The sequence below is a fragment of the Zonotrichia leucophrys genome, chromosome 5, assembly GCF_028769735.1.
Source record: "Zonotrichia leucophrys gambelii isolate GWCS_2022_RI chromosome 5, RI_Zleu_2.0, whole genome shotgun sequence".
Classification (NCBI taxonomy): Eukaryota; Metazoa; Chordata; class Aves; order Passeriformes; family Passerellidae; genus Zonotrichia; species Zonotrichia leucophrys.
This window is the reverse complement of record NC_088175.1, coordinates 47,353,111-47,369,456: the sequence shown is the minus strand read 5'-3', so window position 1 is coordinate 47,369,456 and position 16,346 is coordinate 47,353,111. Positions and strand designations below refer to the sequence as shown.

At 65.4% G+C, this 16,346-nt stretch overlaps 2 protein-coding genes across 2 annotated transcripts; one reads left to right on the top strand and one right to left on the bottom strand.

Annotated features, from left to right (window-relative positions):
* Positions 1-111: 111 nt before the first annotated feature.
* Positions 112-2,358, bottom strand: AIP (aryl hydrocarbon receptor interacting protein). The gene is made up of 6 exons (XM_064715153.1): positions 2,179-2,358; positions 1,863-2,042; positions 1,480-1,668; positions 1,125-1,301; positions 897-1,038; positions 112-810 (listed from the first exon to the last, which is right to left on the bottom strand). Exons 1-6 carry the CDS (start codon positions 2,275-2,277, stop codon positions 605-607), a joined length of 993 nt encoding a protein of 330 aa, XP_064571223.1. The 5' UTR covers positions 2,278-2,358; the 3' UTR covers positions 112-604.
* A 1,359-nt stretch (positions 2,359-3,717) lies between these two features.
* Positions 3,718-16,249, top strand: LOC135448698 (uncharacterized). Its single transcript, XM_064714914.1, has 27 exons — positions 3,718-4,024; positions 4,542-4,862; positions 4,951-5,271; positions 5,346-5,648; positions 5,722-6,036; positions 6,157-6,525; positions 6,600-6,908; positions 6,996-7,367; positions 7,449-7,592; positions 7,736-7,831; positions 8,045-8,128; positions 8,364-8,504; positions 8,688-8,770; positions 9,414-9,958; positions 10,771-11,216; positions 11,734-12,054; positions 12,143-12,463; positions 12,538-12,840; positions 12,914-13,228; positions 13,362-13,745; positions 13,820-14,128; positions 14,216-14,587; positions 14,669-14,812; positions 14,956-15,051; positions 15,265-15,348; positions 15,585-15,725; positions 15,930-16,249. The coding sequence occupies exons 1-27, from the start codon at positions 3,718-3,720 to the stop codon at positions 16,022-16,024; spliced, it is 7,041 nt and encodes a 2,346-aa protein (XP_064570984.1). The 3' UTR covers positions 16,025-16,249.
* Positions 16,250-16,346: the final 97 nt, after the last annotated feature.

Genomic DNA, 16,346 nt, shown 5'->3' with positions numbered 1-16,346 from the left:
AATTTAGGGAAAAGAGCCTGGGGTGTGTGGGCTGTGCCGATGCTGATACCTTCCCCCTCTCCAACTTGGTTTCCCCTCATTCTACCTCTAGCAGCAAATTTTTGTAGTGACCAGGGGGTGTGACTGGTTTTACTTAAGTTTATCTTGGCATAGCATGATCAGATTTATAGAGATAGCAGGAACAAGCTGTTACTCTATATAAAATATTCCCGACACTGACATGACAAGAGGAGACACTGGGTTGGGATGATAGCAGCAGCCTGGATAAGTGACAATGGCGTGGCATGGAGAACAGGCATGAACGGGTTGGAGCTGGGGCTGAGGCTCAGTGCCGCCCTTCCATGGCCACCATAAAGTATAAAAACATCCAATAAGTGATAAAAGTTGGCAGGAAGCAGCAGGCTCTTGTCACCCACGTATCCCTGGCGTGACGATAAGCCCTGGCTGTGTCCCCAGGCTGTGGCGAGCTCCGGGGCCATTTCCACTGACTTCAAATAAGTAAAATCTGTATTAAACATTAATAAACATCCATGACCATTCCACATGTGGAATATCTAAAGAACCTGTCCCGAGAGCACTGGGCTCTCCCTTGCAGCCACGGACTCTACTGGGAGAAGATGCCCTTGAAGCGGATCTTGTCCTCGGCGTCCTTCTCCCGCAGCCGCGCTTCCAGGCTGCGCAGCTCCTTGGACACCACGGGGCGCAGCGAGGGGTCGAGCGCCAGGACTTTGGCGAAGTCAGCCTGAGCCTCAGCCACGTTCCACACGGCTGCGTGGGCCTTGCCCCGCTTGAAGTAGGCCTTGACATTGTCTGTGGGAAGAGAGCCGGAGTCAGCGGAGGGTTGGGGGTGTCCTGATGCCCTCCAGAGCCACCTGGGGTGGCTCGTGGCTCCTTACCCTCGTACTTGTTGAGGATGGAGGAGCAGTGGTCCAGCACCTCGTAGTACTCCTCACACTGCAGCTTGCACTGGCAATAGTTTAAGAGCAGGGGTGTGATCTTCTGGTCGAGCTCAATCCAGTCTGGAGAGCCTGGCTGCTCCTGTGGCAGATAGAGCAGAGAGAGTGAGGGGCAGCACTCGAGCCCTGCATTCTCAAGGATGCCTGTGTGTATCTGGGGAGACCCACCTTCATCTGCAGGTTCTTGAGACAGGCAATGGCATCGTAGTATTTAGCAGCTGCCTCAGACACCTTGCCCTGACGGTACAGCTCATTGCCTTCCTTGTGGATCTGGGGCACAGCCTGGAGCTTCTCCTCATCTGTCATGGCCCATGGGTCCTGCTGGTAGGAGCCGGGTGGCTCCACCTGCCAGCACCCCATCATGCAATCAGAGAACAGGATCATGGAATCATCCAGGTCGGAGAAGACCTCTAGAGTCCTCGAGTCCTGCACTGTCAGGGCCACTACTAAACCACATCCCACATGCCACATCTGTGTGTCTTCTGGACACTTTCACCCCGAGCTCCCCATGCCGGCACCTCACCTTCAGCACCTCGATGTCAAAGATGAGGGGCTGGGGGTTCTTCTGGAGCTCATCGAGGTCAGGGTACCCTAGGGAGTAGTGCTCGTGCATCTGGGCAATGCTGCAGCAGTGCCGCTGCCCCTCCAGCGGGTCCTTCCCTGCTGCGATGTTCCGCAGGCTCTTGGACACCAGTGGGTAAAGCACCACGTGCTGCGGGAGGGAAGGGAGCCGGAATTTGAGGAGGGCGGGAGGAAAGATGTAAGGATGCTCCAGCCTCGAACCGCGCGGCTGGAGCGCACCGGGGGCCCTGCCACCCGCGCCAGCCACACAAAGTCACCGCCCACTTCACAGGTCACCCCCTCGAGCCACAGACCACGCCCCCGGCAGGTCCCGGGCCCGCCCACCTTGGTGTCGCAGCGGAAGCGTGCGCGCTCGCCGGGCCGCATGGTTCGCAGCGCCGCTTCCCACACCGGCAGCTTGAACTTTTTCCCGGCGATGAGCTCCATGGGCTTCCCCCGCTCCCTGCTGTCGTCCACCGGCGTCTCCTCATCGCCGCACCGCAGCGTCCGGTAGTGGAAAGTGGCCTGAAGGACCAGGGGGAGCCCGCGGCGTCACCATGGCGACGCAGGGGGGGGGGCGGGGGGGGCGCGCATGCGCGCCTGCCCCGCCGCGTTCCGCTTCCCACATCCCCCACCCCGCCCGTCCCCCCGCAGACCTGACCTTGGTGCCGTCGCGGAAGTCTGGCAGCGGCCCGGTGCCCTCCCGCAGCACCTCCTTGTCCACGCCGTCCGCCCGCAGCTGCTCGACTTGCTGCGCCATCGCGCCCGCTCCGCCCGCGCCGCCAGCCCTGGCTCGGCCGCCTCCGCCGCCGCTCGGTTCTTTCCGGATCGTCGCGGCTGCGCGGGGCTCCCCCTGCCGGCCCGGGGGTGGTGCTGCGGGGCGGGGGCTCCGAGAATGGGGCGTGGTCACTGGATAGGGGGGCGTGTCCAGCAGGGGCAGCCGCGCTCCCGGTTCCCACGTCGTTCTGATTTCTCGTCTCCCCCCACCTTCCTGGGGTGTCATTCCAGGAGACGCGGGAGGCGTTCCGGAATGAAACCTCCTGTGGCACTTCGCCACCTACATGCAAAGGCCGCGGTGTAGAGTGGAAGGTTGATAATGTCGCGGGGACCCGCTGTGAGGGTTCCCGCCTGCCGCGGGGAGAGCGCAGCCGGATCGTCCCCTCCCGGCAGCCCCGGCTGGGTCTGCGTGCGGGCGGAAGGACAGGCAGCCGCAGCAGCGCCGTGCGAAACCCTAGGGGCGACACCTCAGGGCTAAACAGAGTTTAGGGCAGCTCACGAGATGTCCTGGGGTGACACGAGGACACTGGCAGGTGGCAGGTCCTCAGTCCCACAGAAAGGCTGGTGGTTCATGGCGGTTGTGAAAAATGCGTATTTTATGATTGGCTTTTCGCAAATATTAAAATGAATATTATGTGTTGTGTTACAAAGTAATGCTGTATTAATTCTCTTAAGTAGTGTGTTAAATATAGTTTTAGATTATAAAAATATTAAGATAGAAACTATGCTATATAGGATACTTTTTTTTGTGAATAAAGGACCTGCAGGAAGATGCAGTCACAGGACACCTAAATCTTTCAGAGAAAAAGAATTTATTGCCCTCTTATCAGAAGAAATTAACTTCTTCCCGCCTCGAAGACGCTGTTAGGATTCGGAGGAAGAAGCTGACAATGACCAGACAGAATCCTGTATTTGAATGGAATTTATGCATCATGTATGAAGTGTATGAATATGCAACAGGCTGTTGCTTTTAAGGGCTAATCCTCTGTTAACGGGTGTCCTTTCTCGGGCTTGTGCTGCCCAGTAAAAGGTACCCGGACGTCCGTAACTTTTGTCTCTATTGTTTCATATGGTCCTAATTCAAATTTTCCAAATTATTATTACTCTAATAGTATTACTATTTTTATAACCATTTAATTACTCTTAAACTTTTAAAAATTTAAAAACAAGAGATTGGCGTTTTTCACAGCAGTGACTACGCTGCTGCAGGAGTGACCCTGTAAGGGAGTACGCTGTTCTGCTGGCACTGTCACTGCTCAGCGCTGCTGGGGGTGGCTCAGACCCACTGCCACGCTCACACACAGCCGAGAACTCAAGAGAGCTCCTGCTCCCTCTCTTACACCCCTTGTTTTTCGGTGGTGCTTGATCCAAGATAACGCAGGTGGGTCCCCACAAAATCAAGTGGGTTCTGTGCCCCCCCGGAATGTGGCATCACCGCGGGGCAGAACTGGCGGCGGAGACGCGGCGCTGTCGGCGGCAGCGCAGGTGTCGGGAGGAGCGTGCGGTCGCTGGCGAGGCCGGGAGCCGCCGGGGGGTGACCGCCTCCTTCCTGCCCTGGGGCGAGGCGAGCGCGGGGCCGCAGCTGCGGCAGCAGCGCCATGTGGCAGCGCCGCCGCGAGGGACCGGGCAGCTGGCAGCCCCGCCGAGAGCCGGGGGCTGCTGCCACCCCCCCGGGGGCTCCGAGCAGCCGGGAGGGGAGCGCCCCGAGCGTGGGCCTTTGAGCTTTGCAGGTGCCTTGCCTAGAAGTGGCTCTGTGGATGCTGTCGGTAGGATGTGGGCTGGAGCCCATGCTCCCCATCAGGGGGGCTCTGGGCAGGCTGCAGCAGCAGCAGCAGCGTTGGAGCCCCGGGGGATGCGGGAGGGGCCCCGCAGGGCAGGTGCTGTGGGGGGGCTGTCTCCCCCCGAGGACATCCGGGTGGCAGCCCACTGTGGCGAGGTGTGTGACGGCAGAGGCGCAGGCGAGGCTCATATTTGGGCACGGAGCAGGTTATTGGAGGCCGCGGCCTCGCGGCCGGGAGATGGGGCGGCTGATAAAGGCTGCTGCCCCCGGTGCTGCTGCTGCAGCGTGCATTGGCTCGGGCGCTGGCAGAGGCGCCCTGGCTGCGCTGGCTGGGGCCGCTGGCCATGGGGCCGCTGCTGGCTCTGGGGCTGCTCGTGTGGGTGCGACTGTGCGGGGGTGAGTGTCGGGCGGGCGGCAGCGGGGCCCGCGGCGGCGGCGGGCCCGGCTCAGCAGCCTCCGTGCCGCAGGCTCCGGGGAGCTGCGTCTGGTGGGCGGCGGCGGGCGCTGTGCCGGGCGCGTGGAGGTGAAGCACGGCGGTGAGTGGGGCTCCGTGTGCGCCTTCGACTTCGACTGGGAGGCTCGCTGGGCCGTGGTGGTGTGCCGGCAGCTGGGCTGCGGCCGGGTGGCCAGGGCGTCCCTGCACGCCCCGTTCGGGCCGGGCAGCGGGCGGATCTGGCTGCAGCCCTTCTTCTGCAACGGCACCGAGGTTGAGCTGAAGAGCTGTTCGCACTTCGGATGGGGACGGCATTTCTGCGGCCACGAGTGGGATGTGGGGGTGACCTGCACAGGTGAGAGGACACGCTGGCCGTGCTGGCACAGCCGCCTTGTGCTGGGGCACCGCGGGCTGGTGTGAGCCGTGCCGGTGCCCCTGTGCAGATGCCGTGGAGCTGAGGCTGGCGGGCGGCGGCAGTCCCTGTGCCGGGAGGGTGGAGGTGAAGCTGCAGGGCCACTGGGGCACAGTGGGAGACGACAACTGGGACTTGGAGGACGCCGAGGTGGTTTGCCAGCAGCTGGGTTGTGGTTCGGCTTCTGGCGCCTTCTCTGCCCGGGACCGCTTTGGAGTAGGGGATGGGCTGGTCAGCCTGGCCCTGGTGGACTGCAGAGGGGACGAGGCCACGCTCTGGGACTGCGAGATCCGTGGCTGGGGACCCTATAACAGCAGCATCCATGGATTGGACACTGCCGTTGTCTGCCAAGGTAGGAGCTGGGCGTGGGGGCTTGAGGCTTTTCATGCACATCCCTTTGTCACTGGCCCTGCACTGCTCCCACAGGCTTTTCCCGGCTGGTTGGTGGCGATGGATCCTGTGCCGGGCGGCTGCAAGTGCGTCAGGGCCGTGCCTGGGTCGGTGTGTGTGAGGATCGTGTGGACATGAAGGTGGCCCAGGTGGTGTGCAGGGAGCTGGGCTGCGGTGAGGTGATCGCCATCGCCGGCAGTGGCCGTTTTGGGGCAGTGTCGGGATCACTCTGGGACGGGGGTTTCCAGTGCAAGGGCACCGAGCCCCGCCTCAGCGCCTGTGCCCGGCGTCCGGCCCAGAGCCAGAGCTGCAGCGGCCCTGGCAGCGTCATCTGCTCCTGTAAGTGGCGGGGACAGCGGGGGCAGTTGGGTTCCCGGCGCCACCAGTGCTCACAAGGCTGTTCCTGTGGCAGCCTACACGGGCTTCCGGCTGGGGAACGGCAGCTCGGGATGCTCCGGGCGCGTGGAGGTGGCAGCGAGGGGGACGTGGGGCTCCGTGTGCGCCAGCGAGTGGGACATGGCCGATGCGCACGTCCTGTGCCGCCACCTGGGCTGCGGCCGTGCCCTCAGCGTGCTGCCGGGAGGCTCCTTCGGCAGCGGGGAGGGGCCGCTGCGGCCGGACGCCTTCGGCTGCAGCGGGAGCGAGCGGCACCCGGGCCAGTGCCCCGTGGCCGTGCTGGGGAAGCCGCCCTGTGCCCCCGGGAACGCCGCCGCCGTCAACTGCTCAGGTGGGTACGGGTGCTCTGTGAGCAGCCTTAAGGCCTTTCGGGACCCTCCCAAAAGTGGAGATGGTTTGCGATGATGCACGCTTATGTTTTAATGAAGGGCTGAGTGCTGTCATTTTACAGGCGCTGTTGAGTCCCTGCGGCTGGTGAAGGGTGAGACCCGGTGCGAGGGCTTTCTGGAGTCGGAGACAAGCTCCGGGGCCTGGCGCCGTGTGCCAGGAGAGGTTTCGCTGCTACGGAATTTCAGCAATGTGTGTTGGAATCTGGGCTGTGGAGGACTGGAGAAAAGTCAGGGTGTCCCTGGGAAGTCCTTCCTACGGGATATCAACTTGGGAGAGAGAAAAATCTTGGAAAAAATGATCAAAGACATTGTGCAGATGACCACTGTTCTGTCTACTCGGACCATAAGTGAGGGTCATTTTTACAGTGATTACAGGGGCATGACCACTGCACCAGCTGACATCCCTCATGGGACCTACCTTGTCTGCTCAGGTGGGTGTCCTGAGAGGGCTGGCGGTGCCGGTGCCCCAAGCAGCCACCCCAGCCCACTCCTTTCGTGCCCACAGGCAGCCTGCAGGTGAGGCTGGTGGGGAGCTCAGGGCGCTGTGCCGGGCGTGTGGAGGTCTATTCCGGTGGCAGCTGGAGCTGGGTGTGCCAGGAAGGCTGGGAGCTGCAGGACGCGGCCATTGTGTGCCGGGAGCTGGGCTGTGGCACGGCGCTGCAGGCCCCGGGCTGGGCGCGCTTGGGTGCCGGCCCGGGGCCGCTGTGGCCGTACAGCCCCGACTGCTCCGGCTCCGAGGAGTCTCTGTGGGAGTGCGGGCGCACGGAACGGCGCGAGTGCGGGCGCGGCGGCGGGGCAGGGGCCGTGTGCTCAGGTCAGTGCGGGGCAGTCCCGGATCGGGGCCCGGCAGAGGCGCCGGGGGGTTCCTGGCCGTGCCGTGACCCCGCTGCCCCCCTTGCAGAGCAGCTCTCCGTGCGGCTGGCAGGGGGCCGTGGGCGCTGCCGGGGCTTCCTGGAGGTCTCCTACAACGGCACCTGGGGCCGCGTTTGCGCCAACGGCACCGGCGATGGCACCGCCGGCACCGTCTGCCGCCAGCTGGGCTGTGGACACCGGGGCTGGCTCAGAGCTGTCTCCGCCCAGGAGCCGAGCGAGGCCTGGCTGGCCTGGGTGGGCTGTGAGGACGGGGCCCGCTCGCTCTGGCAGTGCCCCTCGGCACCCTGGCACCTGCAGAGCTGTGGCACCGACGAGCACGCCTATGTGGAGTGTGAGGAGCACAGTGATGGCACCACTGAGGGACACACTACCCCATATCCGGAGGGTGCCACCAGCACAGGTAGCTCTGCCCGTGCCTGCATCCCCCAGAGCAGGCTGGCTGAACTCCCCCTGGCCTCACTGCCTGCCTGTGTCCCCACAGGTGTCCCCAGAAGGCGGCCCCGGGCAGTGGCCGTGGGGTCTGTGCCCGTGCCCACTGTGCTGTGCGTGGTGCTGGGGACGCTGCTGTGCCTGTCCCTGGGTGCCCTGGCCCTGCTGCTGTGCCGTGCCCGTGCCCGGCGCCAAGGTGGGTCCCGGTGGGTTGGGACAGATCCCGTTTGGGTGATCCAGGGACCCCAGCCCTGCAGAACAGGTCAGAACGGGGCCAGGGGTGATCCCGGTGCCCTCAGAGTGCCCAGGGCCCCAGGTAAGTGCTGCATCTCCTTGCAGACCCTGGCAGAGCTGCAGATGCCCTCTCCAACGCTGTCTACGAGGAGCTGGATTACAAAGCCATGCCCGAGTACCAGGAGGTGCCCACTCCCCCAGGTGGGTGCAGCCCTTGTGCCCCAGCTGTGCCTGCAGTGAAGGCTCTGCCTGAGAGCCCCAGGGCCGCTGTGGCTCCTGGTGGCCCAGCAGGGGCTCCTGGCCATGGGCTGTGGGTGTCCCTGGGTCCCAGAGCAGCCCCGCTGTGTGGTGTGAGGTTTGGTCACCATTGCTACCGCTTGAGGCCACCCCCAAGTCCCTGTTTATGCCCTGCAGGTTCCCTGTTGGAGGGATGGGTGAAGAAGCTGCCGTATGACACCGGGGACAGCGTGGAGGGGAGTGACAGCGAGGCAGCCCCAGGTAGGGCCACAGGGCAGGAGCCCAGCAGGGAGAGCTGGGGACAGGGACTCACCTGTGCTGGTGGGGACTGAGGGGACACTTCCCCCTCTTGTTAGTGTGCACTGAAACATCACCTGTCCCTGTGGGACTCAAGGGCCTCCAGCTCCTGCTAAAATGGAAAGGCTGGAGCGGGTGGCCCAGCCTGAGCCCTGCCAGGGCCGCTGGTCACTGCCATGGACCCCTGTGCTTTTCCCAGATCCCCCTGCCCGGCCCGAGCAAGGACCCCCGGATGGCTACGACGATGTCCTGGATGTGGCCCAGGAGCCCCCCGCTGCCAGCACTGGGGACATCTCCGAGGGAGTGGCACGGCAGAGGTGGATCTATGTGCTGCCCACAGGTGAGAGGGCTCCCAGCTGCCCTGTCCCATGTGCAGAGCCACTCCATGGTAGGCTTTGGCTGTGGGGGCGGGCAGGGCCCCAGCAGCAGATCCATGGCTGCTGTGGCCAGAGCCCAGGTGGGGTCTGTCAGGGGGACACGGAGCTGCCTGCCCCCTCAGGCACCTTTCTGTGCTGTCCCCAAGGTGGCATCTACTCCCCTCCAGGTCCCCCAGGAGCCACCAGGGAGCCCTCGGAACAGCCCCCTGGACACATGGACTATGATGATGTCGGCAGCAGCGCCCTGGGGACGTTGCCATGAACACGTCCTGGCCATGCCACAGCCCTGGGGACGCGTGTGTGGCAGTGTGGTGGGGCCCTGTCCCCAGGGAAGGCTGGCCCTGCCCACAGAGGTCAGCCCTCGCTGTCCAGCGCTGCAGGAAAAGAGCTCCTGTGCAGGGATTATCTTTGATTTCAGTGTGATTTTCCCTTTTTTCCTATTAAAACCCAAACTGGTCAGAGAGTCATTCCCAGACCAGGAACCTCATTTTGGCATGGGTACCTCTATAAAGGGTGTATCAACCATTCATTGGGGATTCAGGGTAGGAACGGGAACCACAGAGACATCCCTGGGAATGGTGGGCTGAGGGTGAATAGCCCAGGAGATTTGTGGGATTGCCGGGTCTTTATTTGTCACTGCCAAATGCATGCAACTGCTGGCACCAACAACGAGGACAAAAGGGAGGGGACAGGACCCAGATCCTGCCCCGCAGATGGAGCAGGATCTCCTCCCTCTGCCCCGAGGGTGGGGCACATTCAGCCCACTCTCAGCACAGAGAGCCGGGCCAGGAGTGGCTCTGGTTGTTGGAAGGATGTTCCTAAAGGATGGGAGGTCTCCTGAAGGAGGGCAGCGCCTTCCTGCCCCCCGGCAGCACCCCGCGGTGGCAGGGCAGCCGGGCCATGGCCCCGGCCTGGGGCACGTCGTGCTCCAGGAGGTTCCCGATGTTCAGGCCGGGCTGCAGGGCCCGGAGGGCGTCCAGTTCCTGCAGCAGGGCCTGGCTGAATCCGTCCGTGCTCAGCCTGGGCGTGGAGGAGGCAGGAGCAGAGGAGAAGTTGTTGGAGCTTGTGGGGAGGGAGGTGCTGCAGCGGCCGCGGTGCCGGTGCGGCCCTGCCTGTCCCGCGGCCTCCGCTGCCCGGCTCGGGCATGCCGGGCATGGAAGGGGCCGGGACAGGGCCCTGACTCACCCCAGGCTCCTCAGCGGGCAGGCGGGATGCCGGAGCTGCTGGCAGAGCTGCAGGACGCCCTGGGCTCGCAGCTCGATGTCGCTCAGGTCCAGGCAGCTGAGACGGGGCCCCTGCAGCAGCCGCGCAGCCAGGGCTGGGCAGGAGGTGCCCGCCAGCCGGCAGCTGCCCAGCCTGTGGGAGCGAGGGAAAGAGGGAAGGAGGGCTTTGGCCTCTGCTCGCTGAGCTGCTCCAGGTGGGAAGGGCGGAGCAGCGGCTGAGGTTCTCGTAGCAGCAGCAGCATCAGGGGCTGCTGAGGCGGCAATCCCGCAGCCCAATGAGAAGCGTCGGTAAGAGCCCTCAGAGTCTCCTCAGGGCCCCGAGATGTGTCCGTGCCCTCGGAGATCTCCTGTTCCGCTGTGGCCGGGCCAGCAGGCAGCCACCCACGCAGGCAGTGCCCTCCTGTGCGGGTGGCCCGGCCCAGCCGGCCCGGTGCGGGCTCCGTGCGGTGCGTGCGTGTGTGAGCGGAGCAGGCCCGGACAGGGCCCGGTGCCGCAGGGCCCGGCAGCGCGGGGGGACGGGGCAGGGCAGCTCCTGCCGCCGCCGCACTGCGAGGGACCGGGACGTGGTGCCGGGCAGCAATGGCTGCGCTGCCGGTGCGTGGGCAGCAGCTGCAGTTCCAGCGGCTCCGTTTGCTCTGCGCGGGAGCCCGGGACGAGACTGCGGGAGGTGCCGATCGTTCGCATAACAAAGGGCGGGGGAGAGCGAGATCCCGGCCAGGTGAGGGACACTGAGAGAGACAGCGGGAGAGAAGGATCGGGAGGAAGAGAGAGTTTAGAGTGGACTTTTTGCGCTTGGAATGTGAAAGGCTCAAAGCCCTCTTCCTTTGCCTGGGCCAATCCTGGCAGGCAGCAGCTGGGGCTGTTTCTGTGTTCCTGAGGCAGCGGCACTCGGATTTAGAGAGGGAGCCACCCGCGGATGTGCCATGGGAAAGCTGGAGTGGAACTGGTGAGGAAATGTGGGTTCTGAGTGTGTGGCCGTGGGTGTTTGGGGAACTTCTGGGGCCAGCGGGGATCAGTGGAGCCGCAGCTGTGAATGGGTGTCAGAGCCATCGGCGCAAGCGGATCGCTGCGTAGGGAATGCGCTGCCGGAGAGTCCTGTGAAGGGTGAGCCCGGGGCGTTTCCCGCCGTGCGCGGCTGGCGGGCTGCAGGGGCCCGGGGCGGCGGGGCCGGGGCGGCGGAGACGCGGCGCTGTCGGCGGCAGCGCAGGTGTCGGGAGGAGCGTGCGGTTGCTGGCGAGGCCGGGAGCCGCCGGGGGGTGACCGCCTCCTTCCTGCCCTGGGGCGAGGCGAGCGCGGGGCCGCAGCTGCGGCAGCAGCGCCATGTGGCAGCGCCGCCGCGAGGGACCGGGCAGCTGGCAGCCCCGCCGAGAGCCGGGGGCTGCTGCCACCCCCCCGGGGGCTCCGGGCAGCCGGGAGGGGAGCGCCCCGAGCGTGGGCCTTTGAGCTTTGCAGGTGCCTTGCCTAGAAGTGGTTCTGTGGATGCTGTCGGTAGGATGTGGGCTGGAGCCCGTGCTCCCCATCAGGGGGGCTCTGGGCAGGCTGCAGCAGCAGCAGCAGCGTTGGAGCCCCGGGGGATGCGGGAGGGGCCCCGCAGGGCAGGTGCTGTGGGGGGGCTGTCTCCCCCCGGGGACATCCGGGTGGCAGCCCACTGTGGCGAGGTGTGTGACGGCAGAGGCGCAGGCGAGGCTCATATTTGGGCACGGAGCAGGTTATTGGAGGCCGCGGCCTCGCGGCCGGGAGATGGGGCGGCTGATAAAGGCTGCTGCCCCCGGTGCTGCTGCTGCAGCGTGCATTGGCTCGGGCGCTGGCAGAGGTGCCCTGGCTGCGCTGGCTGGGGCCGCTGGCCATGGGGCCGCTGCTGGCTCTGGGGCTGCTCGTGTGCGTGCGGCTGTGCGGGGGTGAGTGTCGGGCGGGCGGCAGCGGGGCCCGCGGCGGCGGCGGGCCCGGCTCAGCAGCCTCCGTGCCGCAGGCTCCGGGGAGCTGCGTCTGGTGGGCGGCGGCGGGCGCTGTGCCGGGCGCGTGGAGGTGAAGCACGGCGGTGAGTGGGGCTCCGTGTGCGCCTTCGACTTCGACTGGGAGGCTCGCTGGGCCGTGGTGGTGTGCCGGCAGCTGGGCTGCGGCCGGGTGGCCAGGGCGTCCCTGCACGCCCCGTTCGGGCCAGGCAGCGGGCGGATCTGGCTGCAGCCCTTCTTCTGCCGTGGCACCGAGGATGCGCTGGAGCAGTGTCCTAACTTCGGATGGGGACGGCATTTCTGCGGCCACGAGTGGGATGTGGGGGTGACCTGCACAGGTGAGGGGACACGCTGGCCGTGCTGGCACAGCCGCCTTGTGCTGGGGCACCGCGGGCTGGTGTGAGCCGTGCCGGTGCCCCTGTGCAGATGCCGTGGAGCTGAGGCTGGCGGGCGGCGGCAGTCCCTGTGCCGGGAGGGTGGAGGTGAAGCTGCAGGGCCACTGGGGCACGGTGGGAGACGACAACTGGGACTTGGAGGACGCCGAGGTGGTTTGCCAGCAGCTGGGTTGTGGCTCGGCTTCTGCTGCCTACTACACCCACGAGCGCTTTGGCGTAGGGGACGGGCTGGTCAGCCTGGCCCTGGTGGACTGCAGAGGGGACGAGGCCACGCTCTGGGACTGCGAGATCCGTGGCTGGGGACCCTATAACAGCAGCATCCATGGATTGAATTCCGCCGTTGTCTGCCAAGGTAGGAGTTGGGCATGGGGGCTTGAGGCTGTTCATGCACATCCCTTTGTCACTGGCCCTGCACTGCTCCCACAGGCTTTTCCCGGCTGGTTGGTGGCGATGGAGCCTGTACCGGGTGGCTGGAGGTGCGTCAGGGCCGTGCCTGGGTCGGTGTGTGTGAGGATCGTGTGGACATGAAGGTGGCCCAGGTGGTGTGCAGGGAGCTGGGCTGCGGTGAGGTGATCGCCATCGCCGGCAGTGGCCGTTTTGGGGCAGTGTCGGGATCGCTCTGGGACGGGGGTTTCCAGTGCAAGGGCACCGAGCCCCGCCTCAGCGCCTGTGCCCGGCGTCCGGCCCAGAGCCAGAGCTGCAGCGGCCCTGGCAGCGTCATCTGCTCCTGTAAGTGGCGGGGACAGCGGGGGCAGTTGGGGTCCCGGCGCCACCAGTGCTCACAAGGATGTTCCTGTGGCAGCCTACACGGGCTTCCGGCTGGGGAACGGCAGCTCGGGATGCTCCGGGCGAGTGGAGGTGGCAGTGAGGGGGACGTGGGGCTCCGTGTGCGCCAGCGAGTGGGACCTGGCCGATGCACACGTCCTGTGCCGCTACCTGGGCTGCGGCCGCGCCCTCAGCGTGCTGCCGGGAGGCTCCTTCGGCAGCGGGGAGGGGCCGCTGCGGCCGGACGCCTTCGGCTGCAGCGGGAGCGAGCGGCACCCGGGCCAGTGCCCCGTGGCCGTGCTGGGGAAGCCGCCCTGTGCCCCCGGGAACGCCGCCGCCGTCAACTGCTCAGGTGGGTACGGGTGCTCTGTGAGCAGCCTTAAGGCCTTTCGGGACCCTGTTAAGAATTGTGAGCAGATATTTTGGACTGAAGTGGAGTGTGAGTCAGGTGCTACAGCCCCATGGCTCTGCTGTTGATTCTGCAGGTGTTGACTTCATCACGTCCCTGAGGCTGGTGGATGGTCAGAGCTTCTGTGATGGGCGGCTGGAGGAGAGCATAACCAGCCCAGCCTGGCGCCGTGTGCCTCTGGAGCAGTGGAAGTTATGGGATGTGTACATGGTGTGTGCAGTGCTGGGCTGTGGCCTTCCCAAGGACGTTTACACTGCCTTGGGTACGGCTCCTGTATTGAGCAGCAGCCGCAGCGAGGTGGACATCATTACTGAAGAGATGGACAGTATTTTGGGCATCGGCTCTGCACTGACCAGCAGCCCTGAGGAGATGGATAACCAGCTGGAGGAGATGGGTGATGTCTCAGGAATGGGTCCTGCAGCGAACAGCAGCCTTGAAGAGATAATTATTGTCTGCTCAGGTGGGTGTCCCGAAAGGGCTGGCGGTGCCGGTGCCCCAAGCAGCCACCCCAGCCCACTCCTTCCGTGCCCACAGGCAGCCTGCGGGTGAGGCTGGTGGGGAGCTCAGGGCGCTGTGCCGGGCGTGTGGAGGTCTATTCCGGTGGCAGCTGGAGCTGGGTGTGCCAGGAAGGCTGGGAGCTGCAGGACGCGGCCGTTGTGTGCCGGGAGCTGGGCTGTGGCACGGCGCTGCAGGCCCCGGGCTGGGCGCGCTTGGGTGCCGGCCCGGGGCCGCTGTGGCCGTACAGCCCCGACTGCTCCGGCTCCGAGGAGTCTCTGTGGGAGTGCGGGCGCACGGAACGGCGCGAGTGCGGGCGCGGCGGCGGGGCAGGGGCCGTGTGCTCAGGTCAGTGCGGGGCAGTCCCGGATCGGGGCCCGGCAGAGGCGCCGGGGGGTTCCTGGCCGTGCCGTGACCCCGCTGCCCCCCTTGCAGAGCAGCTCTCCGTGCGGCTGGCAGGGGGCCGTGGGCGCTGCCGGGGCTTCCTGGAGGTCTCCTACAACGGCACCTGGGGCCGCGTTTGCGCCAACGGCACCGGCGATGGCACCGCCGGCACCGTCTGCCGCCAGCTGGGCTGTGGACACCGGGGCTGGCTCAGAGCTGTCTCCGCCCAGGAGCCGAGCGAGGCCTGGCTGGCCTGGGTGGGCTGTGAGGACGGGGCCCGCTCGCTCTGGCAGTGCCCCTCGGCACCCTGGCACCTGCAGAGTTGTGGCACCGACGAGCACGCCTATGTGGAGTGTGAGGAGCACAGTGATGGCACCACTGAGGGACACACTACCCCATATCCGGAGGGTGCCACCAGCACAGGTAGCTCTGCCCGTGCCTGCATCCCCCAGAGCAGGCTGGCTGAACTCCCCCTGGCCTCACTGCCTGCCTGTGTCCCCACAGGTGTCCCCAGAAGGCGGCCCCGGGCAGTGACCGTGGGGTCTGTGCCCGTGCCCACTGTGCTGTGTGTGGTGCTGGGGACGCTGCTGTGCCTGTCCCTGGGTGCCCTGGCCCTGCTGCTGTGCCGTGCCCGTGCCCGGCGCCAAGGTGGGTCCCGGTGGGTGGGGACAGATCCCGTTTGTGGGATCCAAGGACCCCAGCCCTGCAGAACAGCTCAGAAGGGGGCCAGGGGTGATCCCGGTGCCCCCACAGTGCCCAGGGCCCCAGGTAAGTGCTGCATCTCCTTGCAGACCCTGGCAGAGCTGCAGATGCCATCTCCAACGCTGTCTACGAGGAGCTGGATTACAAAGCCATGCCCGAGTACCAGGAGGTGCCCACTCCCCCAGGTGGGTGCAGCCCTTGTGCCCCAGCTGTGCCCGCAGTGAAGGCTCTGCCTGAGAGCTCCAGGGCAGCTGTGGCTCCTGGTGGCCCCGCAGGGGCTCCTGGCCATGGGCTGTGGGTGTCCCTGGGTCCCAGAGTAGCCCCACTCTGCGGTGTGAGGTTCTGTCACTGGCGGTGCCGCTTGAGGCCACCCCCAAGTCCCTGTTTATGCCCTGCAGGTTCCCTGTTGGAGGGATGGGTGAAGAAGCTGCCGTATGACACCGGGGACAGCGTGGAGGGGAGTGACACTGAGGCAGCCCCAGGTATGGCCACAGGGCAGGAGCCCAGCAGGGAGAGCTGGGGACAGGGACACACCCACGCTGGGGAGGCCTGAGGGGACAAATCTCCTCTCTTACTAATATGCACTGAAACATCACCTGTCCCTGTGACACACAAGGGCCTCCAGCTCATTCCAAAATGGAAAAGCTGGAGGGGGTGGCCCAGCCTGAGCCCTGCCAGGGCCGCTGGTCACTGCCATGGACCCCTGTGCTTTTCCCAGATCCCCCTGCCCGGCCCGAGCAAGGACCCCCGGATGGCTACGACGATGTCCTGGATGTGGCCCAGGAGCCCCCCACTGCCAGCACTGGGGACATCTCCGAGGGAGTGGCACGGCAGAGGTGGATCTATGTGCTGCCCACAGGTGAGAGGGCTCCCAGCTGCCCTGTCCCATGTGCAGAGCCACTCCATGGCAGGCTTTGGCTGTGGGGGTGGGCAGGGCCCCAGCAGCAGATCCATGGCTGCTGTGGCCAGAGCCCAGGTGGGGTCTGTCAGGGGGACACGGAGCTGCCTGCCCCCTCAGGCACCTTTCTGTGCTGTCCCCAAGGTGGCATCTACTCCCCTCCAGGTCCCCCAGGAGCCACCAGGGAGCCCTCGGAACAGCCCCCTGGACACATGGACTATGATGATGTCGGCAGCAGCGCCCTGGGGACGTTGCCATGAACACGTCCTGGCCATGCCACAGCCCTGGGGACGCGTGTGTGGCAGTGTGGTGGGGCCCTGTCCCCAGGGAAGGCTGGCCCTGCCCACAGAGGTCAGCCCTCGCTGTCAAGCGCTGCAGGAAAAGAGCTCCTGTGCAGGGATTATCTTTGATTTCAGTGTGATTTTCCCTTTTTTCCTATTAAAACCCAAACTGGTCAGAGAGTCATTCCCAGACCAGGAACCTCATTTTGGCATGGGTACCTCTATAAAGGGTGTATCAACCATTCATTGGGGATTCAGGGTAGGAACGGGAACCACAGAGACATCCCTGGGAATGGTGGGC